The following is a 26,514-nucleotide window of genomic DNA, read 5'->3' on the forward strand; positions in this document are numbered from 1 at the left end:
TCTTAAAATTAGGGTTTGCTCCTTTTATTTTAAGTTTTGTCCATAAAAAGTCTAATAATGCTTCTTTTTTTTGTGAGAAATTTCTTTTTTCTATTTTTTAGTTCAAATGATTAGAAAGGGAGGATTATCTGTTCGAATTTTAGAGAAAATGATAAATATCTTTATTGGAGACGAAGAAAGTTAACCGAGGACTTTTACGATATACGATTATCTTAATTATCTTCTACGTGGATTATCAATTATAAATTATAAATTATGTAAGTGAATGGTAGTTATAAGGGTTGAATTTTTTTGATTTAATCTTTAAATTTGAATTGTACTTAAGTTTAGTCTTTGATTTCTTCTTAAAGGTACAATAAAGGTAAGGATGAGAGACCAAATATTGGATTTAAAGGATATCTACTAAAACGTTAACATACTAATATTTTAATCATCAAATTGACTGGTGTGTGTTTGTTAAAATGAATACATAATATTTCATGTTCTACTGCATAAGAAAATTATAGGAAAGGGGAAAATAGAACCTATACCCAAGTGTTTTTACCAAAACCAAGTGTGCTCCATAAGACTGTCATTAGTTTGTATTTTTAATCTAAGTATGTATCATCAATTAATTGGTCAATTGAAGTAATTTGTAGGACTCTTTCCTCATTGTATGGATTTATTTGACTTATTTCAGGAGTTTGTCAATAGTTCACAATATTGACCAAAAGATACAAAGAAACTAACAATCTTATCTCAAGGAATCCAAAATCAAAGTAAGACTAACTTGTTTATGAGGCTTCATTTGGTAAGCCAGAAGCATACAATTTAGCTGTAACATCCAAGAAATGAAATATTATATGAATAAAAAAAAAAAAAAAACAAATACACAGATAACTATTTGTAGACAGAGTGAAGAAGTTAGAGAAGAAACACTGTTGTACAAAAAGGGTTGAAGATGATGATGTCGTCATTAAAACTTGGTGGGAAGATCGACCGATGTGATATTAAAGAATGGTATCCTTCAAGTTTCGAGCACACAACTTGAGAGGACTTCACACTGATGGCTTTGCTTTGTTTGATGGGAGTGAGATGTTAGAGAAGAAACGACTGTCGGACAGAAAGTTGAAGATGATGTTGTCATTGAAACTCGGTTGAGGAAGGTCGTGATGGTATTAAAGATGGCCTCCTGAAAGTTTTCAGGCCTCTTAACTTGAGAGGACTCCACACAATTGGTTTTCTTTGTAATGCTATAACTTTACCATTTCTTGAACCACCACCTTGGGTTGGAGGGCTTCCCATGAACTTGCTACTGCTCCTCATGGCAGCAATAGGTGTTGCCTCTACTGTTGTTTGGAACTCTGGTAATGGAGAGAATAGCTTCGAATATCTTGCTTTCCTTGCTGCAAATAATTGTGCCCCCAATGCAGCATTTCCATTATTGAATTTTGAGGCCGAGGCCTGGAGTGGGGTTGTCATGTGAGAATGCAACTCTGGGCGAAGTGTAGCAATTGAGACACGTCTCTTGGGTTGAAAAACCTGTGTTGTAGTTGTTGTGGTTGTTGTAGTCATTGTTGAAGTTGGCCTAACAGCTAGCGAACTTCGTCTGCCAAGACGAAGGTTTCTTGTGTTGGCTGCTGCAGTTGAGTTCATTTTGGGGACATTTTCTTTGCCTTCTGTTGGAGGAGCAGTGTTTATAAATGAAGAGACACGTCTTTTTTTGGATGGTATGGGGGAAGTTGGCGGCACAAAATTTGTTATCTTTCTTAGGGGAAGCCTTAGCTTTGAAGGACCCAATGGCGGTTTCTTCTCTGGAATGGTTTTAAGACCTGCCAGCTTTGGAAGAGTTTGCATTGCTGAAGGCTGAGAGGCGGCACCAGCAACAGTAGCAAGAGCTCTATTTTCTTGTTTTAGTCTGGCCTTCCTCTCTTCCGCTAGTTGGCTCTCGATATCTCGAACCTGTTAGTACACAAACAATAATTTTGTGTTCACTTCGTAATGAAGATCATGTAAGCAAATTGTGCAATGATGTAAAAGAAGGCACAGCAATATGTTCAAATTTACCTTTTCTTGAAGATTCTTGCAAGTATGTTCCTTAGCCGCGAGTCTTAACTGCAAATATTGCACATTATCTTGTAACTTCTTCATTTCCTTCTCGTCATGCTTGGACTTTTCTGCCTATAAATTTCAACAAATTGATTAAAACAAGGCCAAAACACAAAAAGAAGAACCTTTAGAAAGCACTGAAATTTCCGGTGTGTTCATATACCATTTGCTTGAACTTGAACAGGTCTGTGAGATCTGTCTGTTTGCGAGCAGGGGCATTCTCGATCCCCCTAACACGGCTTGCAAAATTTAGTGAGCAGAGTGTCTCTCCAACATCGGCTGCACTTGGACTGATCTGTACAAACATTAGCGTTTTGCAATCTCCTCCTGCACATTGAATTGCAATTAGAGTCCACGGTAATAAAAATAAAACAAATAACAGAGGCCTCTAAATTGAAGCTCAGACGGAGACTTCAAAGTAAAGATATCAGGTAGCAAAGTATTATGGTAAAACCCCCACACCTAGAGAGCTTTGCAGCAAATGAGTGAGCTTTGAGTTTCTGTTACAAGAAAAATAAATAAAACTCAGTCCAATATTATACTAAGAAAATTTCCGAGGCAGATGGGATAGTAGGATGGAGAAATGCCTGTAAGGAACGTGAGCTGTTTTAGAAGCCAAGGCAGAGATGACATCACCAAGAGCGGAAAGTGACTTATTAATGAATTGAGATTCCTTTAATCTTTCACCATCAACATCAATCCTCCCCACGCGCTCGCTACCAGCCAAGTCCACCAGCCAAAGATGACTCTTTGTCCTCTGTCCATTTATAAGATTCTCTCCCTTGACAGTCACCCGCAACAAGCTGCATATGTACATATGGTTATTGGCGTGCATAAGTATTTCTATCTGTCAAATCATCTTGTAAGAAGAAAATTTACTTAACATATGCTGTTTAAGTAGTTGTTGGCATATGAAAAGTGTATCATTGTTCGTGTAAAAGATGTTAGTAGAGGATATCTCTTAACATGTTCTTCACGATGCACATGATCAGACAAGAATATTACCAATGGGACCGGCTGCTTAGCTCATTAGCACTGGTGGACCCGACAGATCTTGCTCGGCTTCCAGATTTAAGTAGTTCCCACACTTCTTCAGTTCCATACACTTGAGCTTCAACCAGTCCAGGGACTTCCTGTGTTCCTTCGGCTGCTTGCTTAATCTCCAACCTTTAAACAAACCTCACATTAACAATTCTTTCCCATGTTTTGAACATTGCTAATCATTCAAGTGTTTCAAGTGTTCAGTAGTCGAACTTGTCTAGTGGAGAACAGCTACCAGTAAATTAGCATGTAGCAACAAATATTTTAGAGCGCTTGAAATAAAAGCATTCAACCCTACAACATTATAGACATTACCATGTCTACAAATATGCAAGTAATATAGACATAATGGAACCATCCATTAGAAGTTACCAGCGGAAAAAACTCACTTCTTTAGATTTGGGTTGGAGTTATCTGCCAAGAGATCCCTTATCTTCTCATTGTAAACCTCCAACATACTGACGTACAAATCATATTTCACAGCACCATCTCTATCTTCTGAAATCTTAAACAGCTCTTTCAGAGTCCGGTAGTTGACTCCTCTGTTTTCGGGTGTTCCCTCCATTGTAAATGTCTTCCCTGTTCCAGTTTGTCCATAAGCAAATATGCAGACGTTATAGCCATCCATCACTGAAGCTACAACAGGTTTAGCTTGACTGAAAACAGTTCCTGCAAATTCGGAGAGACATCGATTAATAAATTATTCACTGTAACTTAAATTAGGAACTAGTTCCCATAATCACCTTGGCTGTCCTCAGTCTTGAACACATGATCGAATTTAAACAGTTTTTTGGAAGAATCAGAAGAAAGAACTTGAATCTCATTTTCCTGAGACGAATCAAATTCAATCACAGTGGTAGATCCATTTTCTATTTCGCTTTGATTCAACGGTCTACATCGGCAGAAAACTCTTATATTCCCTTTCAGTTCAATCACTTCATTGTAAAGTCTTTTCCTCTCAGTGGATTCTTCAAGGTATTTCTTCTTCAAACGTTCATTCTCTGTACCTAAAAGGAAAAAGGAACAGCCACGGATCAGTTGCTAAGAAGTAATTATTTTAAAAAATGAAGGAAAATGGTTGGTTAGCAGAAGAATACCTAGAAGGTGAAGAGTTTCTACAACTTCAGGGCCTGGAAAAGCATCAGTTTCTAGTTTGAATCGTTCAGTTAAGAGCATATGTTCATTCTTCAAATTCTGAAACCAGAAATTAACAATGTATTAATTGCCAAAGAATAAAATAAAATTTAACATTGTTATATATATTCAATAATATACAGCATGAATGATGGAATGTAATTACAAATTTACACCATATCAAGAATTTATAAGCCAGCGAATTGAAAAAAAGCCAGACCTCAAGTATTTCATACCTTAATTTTGTTGCCCAAGTCAATGACTTTTTGCAGAATTGGAAGAGTATGCTGTCCATGTGAGGATGTTAATTCGGTTTCACTGGACGATTCGTTCTCCATCTTATCAGCACATTCAAAAGGTTCGCACAAATCAATATCTGGACCAAACAGATATTTAGTGAAATAGAACCAGAGAAAAAAGCAAACAAGTTAACGGAAAAGTTAACCCTAAACATAAGAATTGGTAATAAAGAAAGTAAATCCATAAAATTCGCAGTTGCCAAACCGAAATCAAGACAAATCTGAAAGGAGTGGAAGTAGAAAAATAACAGAAAGAAACATACAAAGGAGAGCTCAAGTGAAGGGCAGAAAATCCTAGGGCTCTAACTTGATTGCTTTTTTCCATTACAACCATAAAAAAGAACAAAAGCAGACCCATATCATCTGGGTCGGAACAGATCCATGAAAAGGAGCATTCTTTCCACATCGAAACCAAGAAAGAATCGTTAGGAACAAAAAAAGAAGAAAGAATTAACGAACCTGAACCGGAAATGGAAGGCAAAGACCTTGAATCACAAGAAGGAACAGCCGGAGAGCATAATTGTGAGATGACTTCCATTACATCTGAAATCGAAACAACAAAAAGCCAATTAACAACAAAACCATCTGGATCCACTCATTTCCTCCACAAAATCCCGACCCAGAGAGAGAGAAAGTACCTTCCATGGCTTGAAGGAGAGATGGAGTATGTGAATTTCGAGAGAAATTCCAAGAATTTTGACGGAGAAGAAGAAGAAATGACAGAGCTGAGTGGAGAGAGAGAGAGAGAGCAACGGTCGCGTAGGGTTTGAGATTGAATTCAAAGATTTGAAATGGCGAGCGGGCTATTGCATCCAGCCTCTTTCAAACGGCTATAAGATAAATGTCAATATTACGTTTTCCGGAGCTCCGACTTTTCCAATCCTGTTCATGGACCCCCGACCCGACCCGGTAATCTCATTTAATTAATTATTATTTATTTTTATTAATTTAATTTAAATATAGTTATTATTATTTTTTATTAACTTAAATTATTATTATTATTTTTTATTTTTAAATATAGTGCTTATCTAATTCAATTATGTTGAAATAAAAAATTTAAATCTATATACCCCGTACCTACCTATTGTAGAAATTACGGTTTATCTTTTTAATTATATTGTAACTTTTTTAGTTGAAAAATGATCGTAAACCAACACATTATTGAAAATATTTATAAAATATAGTAAAATTTTAAAATCTATTTTGTAAATATTTTAGTTTATTTTACTATATCTGAAATTTTTTTTAAAGATTAGGTTTTAACCGTCACATAATTATTTCTTTTTTCTTTATATATATATATACATATATAATTTTAAATAATCATATGACATTTTAAATTAGAAAAATAAATTTGGAGAGACAGTAACTTTTTTTTAAATACTTCTCATTTAAAATGTAGGTCAAAATAAAGAGAATTTTTAAAAATTGCAAATTTTACAAAATACTTGCAACCTATAGTAAATTTTATCTCTGATAGTAATTGATATGATATTTTTATGGGTGACTTCACCAAGAGTGGAATATCTCATTCGTTTTTTTGGGTGACTTCTTCCATATTATTTTTATTCTAATTTTCTTCGTTTGTTTTTTCCTTATCGTCTTCTTCGTTTGTCTCAAATATTGCGACAATATCTCTCCACATCCATCTCCAGCGGCAAGTAATCCATCACCAGTGGCAAGTACTTCCATCACTAGCGGACGTACAGCCGGTGTTTCCACATCCATCATCGACGACAACTTCCTATCCTGGTATATTCATTCTTTTTCCCTTTCCTTTATCTTATTCTTCTATTCTTCATCTTGTTTGTGTTTCCACATCCATCACCAACATATCCACACAATTTTCTTTTGGGACATTACTTTTTCCTTTTCCTTCTTTTCTCTTTCTTTTTCTTCTCGTTCTTCTTTCTTTGCTACTACATTTTTTTTAATGTTTTAGGTTTTAATTAATTGATGCTTTGTTTTTCTTTCTGTTTTTGGTGAACTAATTTAAATTTTGTGAATTATTTTATGCAAATTGTTTATGTTTTGAGAATGTTCATTTTTATTTTTGTGTGATTCATACATATAATTAGTTCATCATTGGCTTCAATTTCTTTCATATAATTTTGAAATTTTATTCTTTTTTTGATGTGAAGATGTAGGGTTTAGGGTTTATCTTTCGGTTATATTTTGTGTGAAAATATAGTTATCAAAATTAGTTTGCATTAGAGCTCTATCACTGATGGACAACAATTGAAGAAAAGCTAGTTTGCCAATTAAAATTTAACCTCTTGAGTTGAAAATATATCACTCAAGCAACATGAGGAATATGCAGGTTGTGATAGAACAATTTGAATTTCTTTTTCTATTTTCATTTATTAGCTCCATCCTATCAACAATGTTGAATACAATGTAATGGCCGGTGATAAACAATTCATAGTGAAGTTGAATTTTGGGATATTGTAGCTATCGAGTATGGAAATTTTATGAGATTCTTTGTTCTCATGCTCTTGCTGTTCTTCGGATACTTAACATTGTTGTCAACATATTTAGGTTGTGTGCGACAGGATGTAGTACTTGTCATGGCAAGGGTCATAATTCTAGGACTTCAAACTACATCAAATTAATCAATGATGTAATAATTATATTTGTATTTTTATGTTGTATCACCAAATTGATGTATATTGAAATTTTTTAGTGTTATTTTTTCAAATTCTTTATATCAATAAAACTCGTCGATTTCTTTGTTTGTATTCATCTTTGAATTGAAACATGTGGTGTATAAACTTGTACAGTTATACACATTGACACCTTTATATTAATGTCTATCAAAGTTATCACATTGAAATTCCATGTATATTTTTTAAAATTAAATCTTATGGAATTGAATCGATACACATTGATATATCCTGATAAAAACTAATACCTTTGTATCAGTGTCTGATAGAAAATTTAATTTTCTATCAATGATAGAACTGAGAAAAACCAATAGAAAGAAACTTCCTCCGTGAATAGGAAGGGGGACTAATACATTTTCAACCGTATTGAACCAAAAAAACCAAAAGTCCATTCTCAATCATTTTTTTTAATAGTAGCCTCTACTCCTCTCACTTGGCCTCTCTCCAATTTTCAAGTTAAAGTCAACCTCCGTCTCTCTTTTCAAGTCAAGAAAAGGCCAGTCAAGTTTTTCTACACATGATATATAAACTTTGATATAAATAAATATCAATTTGTACCATTGATAAAAATATATAAGTTTCTATCATTGATAGAAAAATATCATTTTGTGTGTCGAGTATGGAAAAAGAATTGTGATTAGTTTTTGGAATTTAGGTTTTCAGGGGCATTTTGGATATTTCACAATCTATTTTGGGCTTGGGTTAAAAATTTGCTATGAGCTCCAAATTTTGCCTAATTATTCTACTTTTAAAAATCCCTTAAAATATATTATAATTATTTAAAATAATAAAAATTACTTTAATATAGAAGATATTTGGATACCTTGTGATGTCTTCAAATATTAACAAAGAAAAATTGCACTATGTAGAAAATAAATATAATCTATAGCTCAAGGCAATAATATTTGCAAAAATGACAATTTTTGACAAGTTATATGTAAATTTTTTTATAAAATGCCAATTTGCCGAAAAATTTCATTTCTCTTATTCTATCAGTGATGCCTTAAATTCCATTATTGATGTAGTGATAAAAGTCATTATTGATAGTACGTCAATATGTTTATAATTAATAGTACGTTAGTATATCATACTAGTAGTGATGACTTCTATCAATGACATCATGTCTAATATAACAATATGTTTTTCATAAATTTATCAAAGATAACTTGAACTTTGAATTTCAAAATGATATAAATAATGTTGATAGCATAATCTAAAATCAAGAATTTATTTCAACAAAAAAAGTTGCAACTATATCAATTTCATGTGTACTATCAATGACAGAAGCTATCATATGGATAGTATGTTATTAGTGATTCAAAGCTATTACCAATAGCATGCTATTTCAAATTCTTTTCTTTGTCCATTTATGATAAAAACAAACAATCACAATATCACTTTAGAGTAGCATATTTAGGGATATTGCTTATAGACGCTATCAATGATATCCTTTCTGTTGCTACCACTAATAGACGTTATAAGGTGATAACAATAGAAACATATCATTGATAGCCTAATTAAACCTTATCAATTCAAAATTGATATGTTTACCAAGGAGAGATATCCCTTATAAAAAATATCTTTCTAATGTTATCGCTTATGGTTGCTATTAGCGATATCCTTCTAATGCAGTCATTGATAATTATGTTAGTGATATCATTTTTAGTTGGTAGCAATTTAGAAAAATTACTTATAATAGCTATTAGGAATATCAATTGATAGCAACATTGTTGATTAGAAGATATTAGTGATAGCAACTGATAATCACATTTTCTTAAATTGAAAGCTATCACGATAGTAGATAACAACTAACTATAGCAACTGATACCATCACTATAAGAAAAAAATGATCTCCCGACGTACAAACGTGTGTTGAAAGATGTACAAAAATGTGTTGGAAAAGGATCTTTTGACGCATAAAGACCACCCGTCGGGATTGAAGTTTAGGAAAAATGTGTCAGAAGAGAGTCAACTATTAACTGAAATATAACATGATGCATCAAGAAATCATGGAGAACTCCTGACATCATCCATATAATGTCATAATATTACCAATTTCGACGTCGTGGCGTTGGAAGTTCTCCATGATCTCCCAACGCATCATGTTGCACGTCGGGAGATCTTTTATTTTTTTAATTTTAAATACCTTACATAATGAAATGAGTTAGTATTGATGGAGATATAAGTTGTATAAAGAGAAATCAGCTTTCTGACTGAGAAAGGATACAAACAAATTTAAGTAGCATCAATTAGCCAAAAAAAAAAAAAAAAAAACCATATTCTTATATAAAGCCTTAACATTCATCTATCAACAACTATAAAGTTTCAGAAACAAGCATGAACGAGTTGTTACACAAATGAACAGATAACCATCTTAACTAACAGAAACTAGAAGTTTAATAAGAAAATATGAGTCCAAAACTAATTAAGATTATTTTAAAATCATTTAGTCTATTACCGTAAATCACCATATTCACATACATTCTAAAAACCGGAATAAATCTTACAAAAGTCGACATTGATGGCACGCTTGATCAGATTCAAAATACCATTATACATCTTGTAAAGAATGCTACATCTTGTAAAGAACGCTAGTAAAACGAGCAAATTAAAATACTACTCATTATTGAAAAAGTAAAAAAAATCTAAAAATCTAATAAACCTAAAAAAATCCCCTCAGCTTTAAAGTAAAACCTATTTAAAATCATAAAATTCTTGTTAAATTCATACATAGGCAATAATATTCATGATTTTAGGAAACGAAGGGACTTTTAGGGAAAAATACAATCTAGCTTATTACATACCAAAAGAGAAAGGGTAGCGACATCAGAAGAAAAGGGCAGAGAACGGAGACACCATTTTTGTTTTTATCAAAACCCTTTCTTCTTCCCTTCCCAGATCTATTGGATTACAAATGTGGCCAGATGACTTTTTAAAGGAAAACTCCTGACGCAACCAAGTCCTCGTCCGGAGAAATGAGAGAACTCCCAACTGCGATGTTAGTGGCATTAGGAGTTCTCTCAATTGCTATCAATGATAGCTTTCAATTTTAGAAAACGTAAAAAAAAAAAAAAATTGTAATGATGACAAGTTATCACTTATAGTAGATATTGGTGATAATAACCGATAACAACTATTCGTGATATTCACTTAATAGTAGCTATTAGTGATAGCTTTCAACATAAAATAATAGAAAAGAAGTGTGTGAAATAATCATTTCTCAGTTGATAGGAAAGCTATTAGTCAGTATTAGCATATATATCACCGATAGCAAATTATCAATGATATAGATGCTATTGATGATATCTTTCAAATTGAGAAATTCGACAAGAAGGTCCAAAATGGTGGTTGGACGTGGGTATTTGTCTTTCATTATTTTCGTGTTTATATGCAATTATTTTATACGTGTGCTATGTATACTTTTATGTTAGGTTTTTTTTTTTTTTGCCATTTTTATGCAAGTAACCCTAAATATAGACATTTGAAAATTCATACAACCGAAGGTTACCGTTGGTTTAACATCGTTATTGGTGTCTCTATCATTAGCTAGCAGAGGGGAGAAAGTGAAGATATTGAATACCCTGGTCAAATGCAATCTTAATAAAGAGTTTGAATCGATTCACTTAATAGCAATTTAGAATTTTACTAATAAGTTTCACACTATATTTAATTGAGTGTTTAAATTGATATTAATTATCATAAAGTTTAAATTAATATATACAAGCTCCAAAAAAAGATTAAAAGGGTGTTTAAATGTAAATTTTTACTAAAAAGTGAGCTTCAGAGCAAGGATGTATCAACCCTTTCAATCAGAAGCCGAACATCACCTCTTCCGTTAAGACTGTCATAACTGCGAGAACCTGCAATCAAACGGTGGCTACCAGCAAAGTTAAATAAATCATCATAGCTCCCCGCTTTATGAAAGAGTATCAAATAGCGTTTGGAGGATATTGTGCGGGTTGTGATATTGGTTCCTCTTTCACCATCTCCACGCTTACGGTGGTGGGACGATGACCAGGAACCTCCATTAAACTTTCCTCCTCGAAAATGCAAAAAGCTTGTAGAATTATCTAAAGCTTCTCTTGCCCGAACGTTGTCATTTGGCCAATTAAATTTATTGCATAAAGAGTTGGCGAGTGTAGTGTCTCCCATGCCTTCCATTCCACATATAAATGTCTCACCATTATATGTTACGTGCAATGGAAATATCATAGGTTGTATATTCGAATCGATTATTGCTTCTGGATCATAATTTGCCGCATATAACATTGCTTGGGAATTGGACCAGCACGACATTTCTTCAAAAAAGCGTTTGAGAAGAAGTTCCTCAATATCCCTATGCCATTAAACAAACATAATCATAACATACACATCTCCCCTTTGAGATCTATCATACTTCAACTCCAAACAAAAAAAAGTAAATAACTAACAAGTAAAGAATCAACTTACAGACTTTGCAATTTCTCCAGTTGATAAAAATCAGCATAATTTACCATCGGCCACTTGACATCCGTTTGTATCGCATGGAGCTCTTCAGTGACATGGACACCATACCTTGTTATAGTTGCATTAACCTCACTATGTGCTTCATGAACCTCAAACCAGACCAAAACTTTATTCCAGTCATTCACCTCCATGGAACCCAACGCTAGAGAAGTTGTTACTAACCACATATATTCTGATTTTGAGGGAAGAAATGGTCTTGACAATGAAAAATAGAGTCTATTGCAGACGAATATATTGCATGAAATCCGGGCACCTCTTTCAGATGAATTTCCATTTACTTTGAAACTAACACAGGCAGCCAAAGTTCTTTCCATGTCTGGATAGTGACGAAAGCTAGCACTCACCAAATTGGATGTAGTCTTATAGCTGAACCATTCTGGAATCTCAATCCCCGTTAATAAAAACTCTCTTGAAATCTCACCCATTGTGAGGTCCTATAGAGAACAAAAATTCTCAATGCATTAATTTGTTTACAAGGTAAGAATATAAATCGAATGGAAATTAGAGGCAAACCTGTTTTTTTGATATTATATCCACAATGTTATCTGGAATTCGAGCCAACGATTCACAACCACAGGCATCCATTTTTTGTATACTCTCAGGAAGGCTTGGAATTTCTTGAAGAAACTTACAATTCCTTAATTCAAGATTCCACAACGACATGAACTTGTGGAGACATGAGGGTAAACTAGAGAATTTGTTTTCGGACAAGCGTAGATCAGATAAGAAAGGAGCAACGTCACATAAAATATCCAAAAAATTTGCATTTGATATGTTGCAAGACTGAAGATCCAACAAAGTGATATGGGAAAAACTTTCATTTGGTACTAGGAAATGGGGAACTTTTAAGCTCCACAAAGCAGTTTCCATCATTTTTGAAGGAGAGCATACTGGTTGGATGGTTGGGTTCCATTTATCGGGAAACATTCCAAATATAGAACAGCCACTAAGAAGAAGATTCTTAAGACTCCTTAACAAATAAATTGTATTGGGAAGGGAGATGAGGTTTGTGCAACCATTAAGTTTTAATGTCCAAAGCTTAGTGAGATATCTAATTGATGAAGGTAACTCCTTTATGGCAGTAAAATCCAAATTCAAGGTCCTTAAAGATTTCATGTTTTCAGCAATTGTTGGGAAGCTTTCAAGCTTACAACACCCAGAAAGTGATAAACATAGAAGAGACTTTAAGCTGAGATAGCTTGGAAGCTTTACCAGGTTAGTGCATTGTTTAAGGTACAAACCTTCAAGCTTATCCAAAGATCCAACAGATTCATGAATTACTCTTAAATTTGTGCATTCATAGATATGCAAGCTCGTAAGGTTTGATGCTGAAGATAAGTCTGGAATTTTCTCAAGTTTTTTGCAGTAAGAGAGATTCAATTTTTTAAGAGAACTTAACATGAAGTAGCCTCTTGGAAGCTTTTTAAGGTTAGAACAACCATCAAGGTTTAGGACAGTAAGCTTATCGAGAGAGAAAACAGACTTATCTATCATTCCTAAATTTGTGCAATTGGAGAGATACAACTCTTCAAGGTTTGATGCTGCAGAGAAATTAGGAATTTTCTCTAAGAAAGTAGAGTAGCTAAGATCAACAAGCTTCAACCTTTCACAATCCTAAAACACATTGGAAAATAAACCAAAAGGAAAAGAGGTATGTAATTAGCATACCAAACAAAATTTAGATAAATCAGTGCCTAAAACAATAATTGTAAATATAAAAAATTATAGAATAATATAGGTAAAAAAATTCTATAAATAAGCATTAATCAGTATTTAGGCAAACTAATAATAAGGGAGAAATTTTAAAAAATAGCAAATTTTACAAAATATTTACAACTTATAGCAAAATTTTTAAATTCTATCACTAATATACTACGGTGATAGAAGTTTATCAATGACTATCATTAATAGAATCCAAAATTTTGCTATAGCTTGTAAATATTTTAATTTATTTTGCTATTTTAAAAAATGTTTATATATATATATATATAAGTATTTAATAAAGAAATTTAAAAAAGAAATAGTTATAAAAAAACAAATTATTTATAATTCAAAAAATTGCATATAGATACCTTAACTCAACTCTGCATCCTAAGTACAAACATATGAACCTAGAAAAAGCAACTCTCCACCACACACATAGACAATATAAACTCCACATCATCATATCCCAACTTAACGCCACAAAAAACTCCTTACATTCCAAAACTATTATTATAGGTCTGTGTTATTTGTGAATTATTTTAAAATGTAAGTTACCCATTTATTGCATATATAGAAATAAACTTTACCTCAAGTCTTTTCCCAAATGTTTTGATGAAGCTATGTTGCAAATCTAGTCCAACAAGATTTTTCATAGTGAAGAACGAAGGAAAAGTTGGTTGACGAAATCCATGCCACTTAATCCACTTTAAGCTATCAGGTAGGTACTCAATCTTTGTAGAAAATCTTGCATTTTGAACAATAAGCAATCTCAAATTTTTCATTTTTCTAAAAGCTTGTGGATCCACATCCAGCCTCGTGGAATTAGGAAAGTCCAACTTTATGCCTTTAACTGCGTCTGTTCCCTGAAAAAGTTATATATTTAGTAACTTAACAACATTTCACAAACCTTCTTCGTTATTTGAAATATTATAAATAAGTATGTTAAAGAGAGTTACTCACTTAATTATTAACAAGCACCTCCCAAACATCCTGTACCAACCACAACCTACTCCTCTTTCCAAGCTCAAGAGATTCACCACAAACTATTTTATGACCCATCTGTTTTATTAAATCATGCATTTGCATTATGCCATTTTCAATCGTAATAAATGAAAGATCCGTGAGTACTATAATTCCAAAATCTAGATTTACATGACATGCACTCAACATATCCTTAACGTACTTACCTTTCTCTCCCACAAGTAAACAAGAAATATCAAGAAAGATATCCTTTACTTTGTCTTCCAGACCATCAAAACTTAATTGAAGAATATCTTTGATATCTTTGTTCAAAGAGTTTTCAAATTCATCTAATATACTACACCATTCTACTTGATCTCTGGTACAGAGGAAAGAACCCAAAACAACGAGAGCCAAAGGATGGCCTTTACAATAACTTGTAGCACGTTTTGAAAGGTCTAAATAATTACTTGATGGATGATTTTTCTTGAAAGCATGCCAACTAAAAAGCTCAATAGCTTTGTCTTCATCCAATCCTAGAATATTTTTCATTTCATCAAAGCCATGGCTAGAAAGTAAATGTTTGTTCCTTGTCGTCACAATGATTCTACTGCCTTGGCCAAACCAATCACGCCCGCCAACCAATGCTTCTAACTGCTCAAGCTTATCTACATCATCAAGAACTATAAGGACTTTCTTCAAACACAATCTATTCCTTATGATGTTAATTCCTCTATCAAGGTTGACAACCTTCAAATCAACCGTTAGGATCTCATAGAGTAGGGTTTCCTGTAGTTGAGCAAGGCCATTGAATTGCTTTGAAGCTTCTCTAACATTTGATAGAAAGCAGCAACCTTCAAATTGGCTAGCAATTTTGTTGTATAAAGCTTTAGCCAAAGTTGTCTTACCAATGCCTCCAATGCCATATAAGCCCACCATGTAAACACCAGTATCAGACTCATACTCATGTTGTTTTCGATAATGGAATTTGTTGCTCTTCTCAAAAAGACTATGTGAACGAAGCTTCATATATTCTAGTTTAGAATCAATTCCAACCGGATACTTAGCTACATATAAGGGCGTGCAAGTGCGGTTTAATACAGACAACACTTTTTTAACAAGATCTCCAATAAGATCAGCCTCCTTCCTGTTGTTAAGTGCATAATCATACCAAAATTAAAAGGGATGAACACATTTAATTATTAAATTGCATCTTGAGAGAGAATGAATCTTCTAAAATTAAAATTTGGTCTGTGTGCTTATTTACATACATACGTAAATACATACATACGTACATACATACAAATCATGGGCATAAAAATGAAATTTGGAATGGAAAAAAAAAATGTCTGTAAAAATATATACCTAGTTCCTAGATTCCAACCAGACAAGTTAGCAGCAGTAGTTAAAGCTTCCCTCCAAATTTGGGTCTTTGTTTGGAACTTAGGCTGATGTTTGGCCAGTGCTTCTCCGAAGCTACCAGTTTGTTTTCGTATATCGGACGGATCCACCTTATAGAAAACTGGGAAAACATTCTGGCCCTTGGATTTCTTACACTCAATTATGTTCACCAACTCATCCAGACACCAGGAAGAAGATGCATAATTTTGAGAGAATATAACAATAGAAATGGAAGCTTCCTGTATAGATTTGAAAAGGGATTCAGAAATTTGCTCACCCCTTTCGAGCTTGTCGTTTATGAAGACATTGACACCCTTTTGACGCAAGGCCATATCAAGATGACTGGTGAAATTGGTGCGAGTATCCTCTCCTCTGAAACTCAAAAACACATCATAAGTCCATTTGAAAGTCGGTGATTCTGTTGCAACAGTGGAAGAATCCATCAGAAAGAAAGACCAAGACTAAACAAAAGAGAAAAAAATTGAAGAATGATGTATTAGATAAAGAGAAAAAATCAGACGCTTCAACTCTCAATATAATTTGATTCAGTTGGCACCGCCAGTAAAGAAGTTGATTGATACAGTACAGCTTCCACTTTCATCCAAAGACTTTTCTCTACCTCTCCCATTTTTCCATCAACATCGTAATTAAATTGAATGGAACATAAAAGTCAAGAAGGTGGGAAGTCTGTTTGTAGAGTTCATATTTGGTTCACATGTATGGTTTTTATTTTTTAGAAAACTGAAATTAAAAAACTAACACTTCCTTTCATAACCATTTGGCTGTTAGTTTAGGATTTTTGAAAACAAAACTTATTTTCTCCTCCAATTCTCACTGTAGTTTTTCTTTGTTCTTGAGTAACAATTTGGACTTTAGCTAATTCCATGAGTAAAAACAAGTTTTTAAATACTAATTTTAGTTTTCGAAAATTGAGTTTGTGTTTTGAAAAAATAACAGTAGAAAGTAAATGGTTAAATTTAGAAGTCAATATTCACTCTTTTATCTTTGTCTGTTTTTTTGTATATTTAACCGACTTCTCAGAAAAGCCAATTTTATCATAAATTTTCAATTTAGTTAGATTGATGCCACAGATATTTATCTTTAAATAACATCATACTTAACATTATAATTATAATGATCATAATGTCGTATTAGCATTGCCTGTCAAATTCGTCATCCGAAACCAAAGAACAATAACTGGATTTTGGCTCTAAATAAATAATCGGAAAAAAGTAGCTAGGGGATAAAGAAGACAGGGTTCTTTTTTTGCTTCTTTTAATATAAACTTGAAGACAAAAGATGATTTGATTTCACTTTTTAATACAATATTTTTCCTTTAATCAACTATATGTAGTAGGTTTGAATGATAGCAAAAGAAAGAAAAAAAAAACTATAGCAATTATTTAATTTCTACTTTGTTACGGGGAACAAGCGTGTATGCGTTAGTTAATTCTTGGAAAATTCAAGGAAGATTCTAAGAAATGCATGCCTAAATATTATAGGGAAATATTTTAGAGTGTTTTGTGTAATATAGTCTTCAAACAATCGAGACTATATATTATACTTCCTTTTTTATATATATATAAATTTGACTTCTTGTGTGAATCTAACCATAGTCCCACATTCTTTAAATAAGAGGATGATCTCGAATATATAAGTAAGGATAACTATCTTCGTTGGTATGAGACTTTTTAGGATGATACCAAAAGCAAAATCATGAGGATGTATACTCAAAGTGGATAATATCGTACCATTGTAGAGATATTTGGTGGAGTTGTTGTCCGAACAATAATAAAATAGAATATTGCTTATGAGACAAAATGCATTTCCTTCAAAAGCTCAAGTTCTAGTTCCCTTTTATCATTATCCAATTGATAACCGATTTATATGTCTACTCTAAATGTTAGCATTCATATGTTGGGGGATTTCAAACTAAGATCTGATGAACAATGGATTTATGTTTTGACGTTTAACAATATATAATTTGGGGAAATGCTACTTCTAGTACGAGTCATCCGAAGAATACAATGCAGTTCATTGAATTTTTCTTTGATACGTTGAGTTGAGGATATACATCATGAGCCCCCATGCAAGTGTGCCATAAGGATTGATCAATTCTTAATTTTAATAGCAAAATCATACTTTCCTTTTACACTTCCACCTTCTGAATAATCAGATTTAATCCAACGCTCTGCTCTAACCCATGTCCCTTAATTATATTCTCTCTAACATTCAAATTTTCAAATGCCAAATGAAAAAGAAAAGACTTCCAACTTTATGCCTGAATCCAAATTGGTGTGTATCATGCAAATCACCAAATGAGGATATGAACCACGCCTTCATCCACTGCCCTAAAGCACAGGAATTCTGGAAGAAGTCTAAAGAGGAAATTGGGACAAGTATTAAATGCACCTGATATGCTTGAACTCCTATTTATACACTTCATATACTATTGATATACACTTGTAAACTTGATTCATATATTAATTTGATAATGATTCACTTTACTGATATGCTTTAACAATATATTATTCATATACTTGATAATGATACACTAAGTTAAATCATTCATATACTTAATAATACTCTAATGAACTACATAATTTGAAAAAAATGAAAACATGCATTAACTATACTAGCAAATTAATACATATAATATAAGTATATCACAAGACTAATATACGAAACTGAGACAAAGTAAAACCAAAAAATTAATGTAAAAACATAAAACAAAATCAGTTGGAATCAGATTCAACTCAAAATACACATCGAAGAAAATAAAATAAAATCCCAAATGAAGTTAAATTACTTCAATCAACCACCATTATATTATATTTCATTTTGCAATTATTGTACTATTGATATTTTAAAATTAAGATTAAGACATAAAGAATAAATAATTTTTCTAGTATAAGAATAAATAAATAATTAGTAGAGCATTCAAAAGAGGAAGAAAAAAAATAGGAAGAAAAATAAGTTATTGAATGGTAGTTTAGGAATAATAACAAATTTAAGATATTTTGTCATATTTGCAAAATTCTAAAACAATGTGCTATAATTGCTAATATTCTCAAAATGTTATCCTATGCAATTTCTCAAAAATTATTTATTCTTTCGGTCTTAATCTTAATTTTAGAATATTAATAGTACAATAATTGTAATATGAAATATAGTGGTTGTTGATCGGAGTAATTTACCTTCATTTGTGATTTTTTTTTTTTACTTTTTTCCACGTGTATTTTGAGTTGAATTTGATTTCAAATGATTTTTTTTATATTAATTTTGTTTTGGTTTTATTTTGTCTCAGTTTTGTATATATCAGTGTTGTGATATACTTATATTATATGTATTAGTTGGTTAATATACTTACTACGTGATTTTCATTTTTTCAAATTTTATGCAGTTCATTAGAGTATTATTAAGTTTATGAATGATGTAACTCAGTATATCATTATCAAGTATAACAACAAAATATTATTACAAAATATCAATAAAGTAAATCATTATCGAATATATGAATCAAATTTACAAGTGTATATCAATGGTACATCAAGTGTATATCAATGGTACATCAAGTGTATATATAAGTAGGACTTCAAGCATATCACGTGCATTTAATCAATCAATTGTATAAGTGAAGAATACTAAATGTATCTGTAGTGCATCAGGTGTATCAAACATATCATGTACATCAAACATATCAAATTTAAATTTGTTGAGTGTTCCAATGAAGCATAACAAGTTTATTAGCAGTGTATCAAACTTATAAATGAAGTCTTTAAGTATCAAAGCCTAAGTGGTATCAAATATATCAAGAAGAATCAAGTGTAACGAGGAGTATTATAATGTGTATCAAGATATTTCAGGTGTGTATCAAAAGGTATCGAATGTATAAAACAGTACCAGATGCATCAAATGTATCAATCAAATGTATCGGGTGTATAAAAAAGTATCAGGTGTATCAATGAGTATTAAGTGTATCAGACGTGTATAAGGTGTATCAAAGGTATATTAGTAACAAAGGTATTTGTGACATTTCACCTTTTGATGTGTGGACTGAGTTTCATTTTTTTGTCATTTTTACAAATAATAAAGTGTGTTTAGGATTAATTATTATAACTTATTCTGATATTTTTGAGGTGCCCCAAATAAATATAAATATGTTTAGGATTGTTTATGCTTCAACATGCATGGAACAATAAAATAATTCTGGATCTCAATTTGATTTTATGGCTCTGTTTCTAGATTGTAAACATATAGAGTACATAGGGGTATAGATAAACAAAAATTAGGTGTGGCCACCTTCTACCATTTTCTAAAGACACTGGTAAGTAATTTAAACATTTGCAACACAAACTTGGAAAATTAATTTGAGGGTGGATCAACGGGCCCAGGGTTGCCATAAGGATGGATCAACCCTTCTAATAATGAAATGATGATTTCTTGCAACATCATGATCTTCAAATCTGTAAATCTCAATCCAACGAGGCTTTGCTATAGCCCATGCACTTACAAATCTGTATACTCTATCATCCAAATTTTCAAAGTATATGTAATACATTTTGGATGATGTAATTGTACTATGGTTTGCGATAATGTTGGTCCCTTTTTTACAACCTCCACGCTTGTCGAGGCCCGAATATCTCATGAAACGGTACTGTGATTCTTCGACCAAGTAAAAGCTTGTAGGATTATCTAAAGGTTGTCTCCAATCATTATCATATGACCAATTAAATTTGTTGCATACAGAGTTGGCTAGTGCAGTTTTTGCCATGCCTTCCATTCCACATATCACTGTATCACCATTATATGATACGTGCAACGGGAAAACCATAGGTTGTACGTTGGAACCAATTATTGCTTCTGGAGCATAACTTCCTGCATGCAACATTGCTTTGCAATTTGACAAGGAGGACATTTCTTCAAAAAAGCGTTTGACAAGAAGATCCTCAATATCCCTGTGTGCCATTAAGTTAAAACAACATATTATCATATCGGTCCATATATTAACCTAATCCTACTTTCACTCAAAAAAAAAAAAAAAAAGAGTAAACAATCAACTTACAGATTTTGCAATTTCTCCAGTTGATAAAAATCAGCATAATTTACCACCGGCCACTTGACATCCATTTGTATTATCCCATGGAGCTCTTCAGTGACATGGACACCACATCTTCTTATACTTGTATTTACCTCATCATGAACCTCAAACCAAACCAAAACTTCTTTCCAATCATTCACCTCCATGGAACCCCAAGCTAGAGAAGTTGACACTAACCACACATATTCTGATTTTGATGGAAGAAATGATCTTGAAAAAGAACAATGCAGTCTATTGCAGATGAATATATTGCATGAAATTCTTTCAGATGAATCTCCATTCACTGTGAAACTAACACAGGCAGCCAAAGTTCTTTCCATGTCTGGATAGTGACGAAAGCTAGCACTCACTAAATTTGATGTAGTCTTATAGCTGAACCATTCTGGAACCTCAATGCCTGTTAGTAAGAACTCTCTTGAAATCTCACCCAATGTGAGGTCCTACAAAATAATTGAAGAATTTTGATATGCATAAAACTTTTTACAAAATATCATAACAAATTGAATGGAAAGAAACAGAACCTGTTTTTTTGATATTATATCCCCAATGTTATCTGGACTTTTACCCACCAATTTACAGCCATTCGCATTCAAAATTTGTATGTTTTGAGGAAGGTTCGGAATTTCTTGAAGAGACCTGCAATTTCTTAAGTCAAGTTTCAATAGGGACATTAACAAAGAAATTGTATTGGGAAGGGAGATGAGGCCTGTGCAACTGTCAAGGTTTAATCGAGATAGATTGGTAAGATATCCCATTGATGAAGGTAACTCCTTTATGGCAGTAAAATCCAAATCCAAGGACCTTAAAGATTTCATGCTTTCAGCAATTGTTGGGAAGCTTTCAAGCTTACAACACCCAGAAAGTGATAAATATCGAAGAGACTTTAACCTAAGATAGCTTGGAAGCTTTACCAGGTTAGTGCATTGTCTAAGGTTCAAATGGTCAAGCTTATCCAAAGATCCAACAGATTCATGAATCACTCTTAAATTTGTGCATTCGTAGAGATGCAAGCTCGTAAGGTTTGATGCTGAAGATAAGTCTGGAATTTTCTCAAGTTTTTTGCAGTAAGAGAGATTCAATTCTTTAAGAGAACTTAACATGAAGTAGCCTCTTGGAAGCTTTTTAAGGTTAGAACAACCATCAAAGTTTAGGACAACAAGCTTATTGAGAGAGAAAATAGACTTATCTATCATTCCTAAATTTGTGCAATTGATGAGATACAACTCTTCAAGGTTTGATGCTGCAGTGAAATCAGGAATTTGCTCTAATAAAGTAGAGTAGCTAAGATCAACATACTTCAACCTTTCACAATCCTAAAACACATTGGAAAAGAAACCAAAAGAAAAATGGGTATGTAATTGGCATACCAAACAAAATTTAGATAAAATATTGGCTAAAACAATAATTGTAAATATAGAAAAATATATAGAATATATGTTAAAAAAAGGAAAATTTTTAAAATAGAAGAATTACCAAACTATTTACCGTCCAAAATTTTAATCCAAGCCCAAAATAAATAACCAAAATTTTAATCAAGTCTAAAGTATCCATTTTCTCTCTATAGGATAGGATGTAAATACTTTCCATTTTCTTCTGCTTATGTAAATTTTCCTTAAAAAAAATCTATAATAACCATTAATTAATATTTAGGCAAACTAATAAAACTCCATATACAAAAGTAAATCGATTTGCATATCAAGATTAATCATCTATTTGCATTAATCCACAACTATTATATTGCATATATAATAAGGAAAATTGCATTAGATGACAAAAAAAATTAGAAAAAAAGCATTTCATAGCACCTCTTTTTGACAAATATGACAATTAATTAAATATATCATACAGCTATCAGAGGACTATTTGCTTTTAAATTTGTTACTTTTGTAATTTAGAAAATGTAGTGATATAAACCCCATTATCATAAAAGTTTTTGCTATTTTTACAAATGCCCCATAAAATAACAACACTTTTCTTTCTTTTTAAAAGGTATTGTAATTAAAGCATGAGAGAATCAAACCTCTAATATCAAAATTGATAGTACAAAAACTATGTCAGTTGAGCTATACGTACATGTTGGCCACAACACACTTTTACAACTGTTAGTTTTAGAGATTATATGAATTTTAGTATCCAAGTTTATAAAAATAATCATATTTGGTCCTTGAGTTTTAAAAATGTATCTTCTTACTCACTTGATTTTTAAGAAATAATAGGTTTATAACGTCCTAAAAGTACTTTATGGTTTTTTTAAAATAATTATATGATATTTAAAACTAGAAAAAAAAAAAGTTTTAGAGAGGATATGAATTTTAGAAGCCATATATTATTCTAATTTACAATGTCATAGAACTATTTAAAATAAAAGCATAAAATTATTTGAAGGTCTTTTAAACCTATTTTTAAAAACTTAGGGACTAAAAGAATACATTTAGAAAACACGGGATCAAATTATTCTATTATTATAAATCTGAAATTAAAAAGGTCTACTTTTAAAACTTATGGACCAATGGCACGTATTCATGAAAACTCAGATGTTAAAAAGGTAATTTTACATCAAATATATTATTTTGAATTTAGCAGATTGTAAACTAATTACCAACAAAATTGTAATTTAGTCAATTTATAGTGGAAATTTGGTTTCAAATTTTAGTTTGATTTGATCTTAAATCAAATTTAATTTTTTTTAAAAAAAAGATAAAAACGTAACAAAATCAAAATTTTGGAACTTAAGGACACATTATAATTGGACAATCTTGTATGCAACAAATCTAGTTCAAGTAAGTTACATAACATAAAAAGAATCTACCCAATACATTATTTTGCATCATGATGGTTATCATACTCAAAAGGATAACACAAAAAATTACAAATTTAGAAAAAAATTAGCGGATGTTCTTAGAATTTATCCATGATAGATCATATCACTCATATGAGTTTATTAATGATAGATTATATGACTAGTAGGAGCTATTGTTGTGCGATAGATGAATCTATCGTTAATAGATATATTTTGTAATTCTTAAAAAATATATGACTAGCAAGAGTTAATCGATGATAATTTTTGCTAATCCATGTATTTGTGATTTTTTTAAAAATATAATTAAGCTACCTATTAAAAGTTTTTAAGAAAAACAATGAAGAAACTAAACCTCATTTTCATACCTTAAGTCTTTTCCCAAATCTTTTGATGAGGCTATGTTGCAAATCAAGTCCAACAAGATTTTTGGTAATGAAGCAGGACGGCAAAGTTCGATGAGCAAATCCATGCCATTCAATCCACTTTAAGCTATTAGGTAAGTACCTAATCTTTGTACAAAATCGTGCATTTCGAATGATAAGCAATCTCAAATTTTTCATGCTTCCAAATGCCCGTGGATCTACATTTAGCCTTGTGGATTTAGGCAAGTCCAACTTTATGGCTTTAACTGCATCTGTTCCCTGCATAAAGTCATGTATTTAGTAAACACTACTTACAACTTACTTTGACAAACATTTCTTATCATGTGAAGCCTTGAAAATAAGTAAATTATCAATACTTTAGGTAAGAGAGTTACTCACAGAATTATTAACAAACACCTCCCAAATGTCGTGTTCCAACCACAGCCTACTCCTCTTTCCAGGCTCAGATGATTCATTATGAACTATACTACGACCCATTTGTTGTATTAACTCATGCATTTGCACTCTATCCATTTCAACCGTAATAAGTGAAAGATCCATGAGTATCATAATTCCAAAATCTATGTTCAAATGACATGCACTCAACATTTTTTTAGCACACTTGTATTCTTCTCCCACGAATAAACAAGAAATGTCAAGGAAAATATCCTTTATTTTGTCTTCAAGTCCATCAAAACTTAATTGAAGTACATCTTTAATATCTTTTCTCAAAGAGTTCTCAAATTCATCTAGCATACCATTCCATTCTTCTTTAGCTCTGCCGCAAAGGAAAGAACCCAAAACAACGAGGGCCAAAGAGAGACCTTTACAATAACTTGTAGCACGCTTTGAAAAATCTAAATAATTACTTGATGGATGACTTTTCTTAAAAGCATGCCAACTGAAAAGCTCAAGAGCATGGTCTTGATTCAATTCTTGAATTTTATGCTTTTCATCAAATCCATGGCTAGAAAGTAAATGTTCATTCCTTGTCGTCACAATGATTTTACTACCTTGACCAAACCAATCACGCCCACCAACCAGTGCTTCTAATTGCTCAAGATCATTCACATCATCAAGAACTATAAGAACTTTCTTTGAACACAGTCTACTTCTTATGATGTTAATTCCTCTATCACGACTGACAATAACCTTCAAATCCTCTTTTAAGATCTCATTGAGTAAGGTTTCCTGTAGTTGAACGAGCCCATGCTTCGAAGCTTCTCGTCTAACATCTTGTAGAAAGCAGCATCCTTCAAATTGGGTAGCAATTTTGTTGTACAAAGCCTTAGCCAAAGTGGTCTTACCAATGCCTCCAATGCCATACAACCCCACCAGATTAACACCCTCGGACCCAATATGAGAGACCAACTCCTCAATTTTCCTTAGTCGAGAATCAACTCCTACTTGGTGCTTGGCTACATGTAGTAATTGCATTGGATTTACTGCAGACAACACTCGTTTAACAATTTTTTGGATAAGTTCAGCCTCATCCTTGCTGTTGTAAAGTAACATCATACAAAAAGAATCAGAATTTGGAAATAGTAGATAAATTATATTTAAACTTCACTTGGACAATGAGTCTTCAAAGATTAAAAAAAAATAAAAAAAAATACCTATTTGCTAGATCCCAACCAGACAAACCAGCAGCAAAAGTCAAAGCTTCCCTCCATGGTTGAATCTTGTTGGTCAATAACTTATTAGCTTCATGTTTGGCCAATGCTTCCCCAAACCCACCGGTTTGTTTTCGAACCTCGGATGGATCCACCTTGTAGAACACTGGCCAAACTGCTTGTCCTTTGGATTTCTTACACTCAATTATTTTCACCAGTTCATCCAAACACCAAGTTGAAGATGCATAATCTTTAGAGAAAATAACGAGGGAAAGTCTAGATCGCTCTATAAATTTGAGAAGAGACTCATAAATTTGTTCACCCCTTTTGAGTTTGTCGTCTATGAAAACGTTGACTTCCTTTAGACGCAAGGCCATATGAAGATGACTGATAAAATTGGAGCGAGTATCTTCTCCTCTGAAACTAAAAAACACATCATAATCGTAATTGAAATTGGGAGAAGAAGAAAATGATTCATCTCCAACAACAGAAGAACCCATCCTCTCACAAAAAACAAAAAATGCAAAGAAAAAGAAAATAATAATCTGTTGCAGTAGCAAAGCAATGCTTTTGAGATGTTTGAATTTGAAATATGGAAACCAAAACTGAATGAGAAAAAGAATACTGCATGCAAGAAGAGAAAGTTAAATTTATAATTAATTTGAGGCCATCTAAGTTTGAAGTCAGTGGTTAAATTTAGAAGTCAATATTCAGCCTTTTTTTCTTATCTATTTTTTCTTTTGATGTGACACCCTAACAAATCTTCAATTGTCAACTTTATTGTTCATAAATTAAAATTAGATTGATGCCACAAATATTTATTTTTAAAATTTAAATAACAT

At 32.2% G+C, this 26,514-nt stretch overlaps 2 protein-coding genes and 1 non-coding gene across 3 annotated transcripts; all 3 read right to left on the bottom strand.

The window, feature by feature from the left end:
• Positions 1 to 628: 628 nt before the first annotated feature.
• Positions 629 to 5,366, bottom strand: LOC101212550 (kinesin-like protein KIN-14S). The gene is made up of 12 exons (XM_011650520.2): positions 5,201 to 5,366; positions 5,022 to 5,105; positions 4,500 to 4,639; positions 4,227 to 4,323; positions 3,873 to 4,136; positions 3,519 to 3,798; positions 3,094 to 3,255; positions 2,676 to 2,891; positions 2,551 to 2,588; positions 2,252 to 2,415; positions 2,047 to 2,160; positions 629 to 1,941 (listed from the first exon to the last, which is right to left on the bottom strand). Exons 1-12 carry the CDS (start codon positions 5,205 to 5,207, stop codon positions 1,123 to 1,125), a joined length of 2,385 nt encoding a protein of 794 aa, XP_011648822.1. The 5' UTR covers positions 5,208 to 5,366; the 3' UTR covers positions 629 to 1,122.
• A 5,462-nt stretch (positions 5,367 to 10,828) lies between these two features.
• On the bottom strand, positions 10,829 to 16,501 carry LOC101212305. Its single transcript, XR_004214504.1, has 6 exons — positions 15,761 to 16,501; positions 14,396 to 15,542; positions 14,023 to 14,298; positions 12,245 to 13,345; positions 11,675 to 12,165; positions 10,829 to 11,561 (listed from the first exon to the last, which is right to left on the bottom strand). It is a non-coding gene; the product is annotated as a TMV resistance protein N (transcript).
• A 3,486-nt stretch (positions 16,502 to 19,987) lies between these two features.
• LOC101212062 (TMV resistance protein N) lies at positions 19,988 to 26,294 on the bottom strand. Its single transcript, XM_011651806.2, has 6 exons — positions 25,676 to 26,294; positions 24,459 to 25,557; positions 24,063 to 24,338; positions 21,419 to 22,210; positions 20,862 to 21,337; positions 19,988 to 20,754 (listed from the first exon to the last, which is right to left on the bottom strand). The coding sequence occupies exons 1-6, from the start codon at positions 26,170 to 26,172 to the stop codon at positions 20,178 to 20,180; spliced, it is 3,717 nt and encodes a 1,238-aa protein (XP_011650108.2). The 5' UTR covers positions 26,173 to 26,294; the 3' UTR covers positions 19,988 to 20,177.
• Positions 26,295 to 26,514: the final 220 nt, after the last annotated feature.

Source organism: Cucumis sativus, chromosome 2 (genome assembly GCF_000004075.3).
Source record: "Cucumis sativus cultivar 9930 chromosome 2, Cucumber_9930_V3, whole genome shotgun sequence".
Taxonomy (NCBI): Eukaryota; Viridiplantae; Streptophyta; class Magnoliopsida; order Cucurbitales; family Cucurbitaceae; genus Cucumis; species Cucumis sativus.

Coding starts and splice junctions, on each gene's coding strand:
- LOC101212550 (XM_011650520.2), bottom strand. Junction 3,799..3,872: donor CAAGACTGAGGACAGCCAAG/GTGATTATGGGA, acceptor CCGAATTTGCAG/GAACTGTTTTCAGTCAAGCT. Junction 2,416..2,550: donor TTTGCTGCAAAGCTCTCTAG/GTGTGGGGGTTT, acceptor TTCAATGTGCAG/GAGGAGATTGCAAAACGCTA.
- LOC101212062 (XM_011651806.2), bottom strand. CDS start 26,172: ATGGGTTCTTCTGTTGTTGGAGATGAATCATTTTCTTCTTCTCCCAAT. Junction 22,211..24,062: donor GATTTGGGAAAAGACTTAAG/GTATGAAAATGA, acceptor AATGTGTTTTAG/GATTGTGAAAGGTTGAAGTA. Junction 20,755..20,861: donor CTGGAGAAATTGCAAAATCT/GTAAGTTGATTG, acceptor AATGGCACACAG/GGATATTGAGGATCTTCTTG.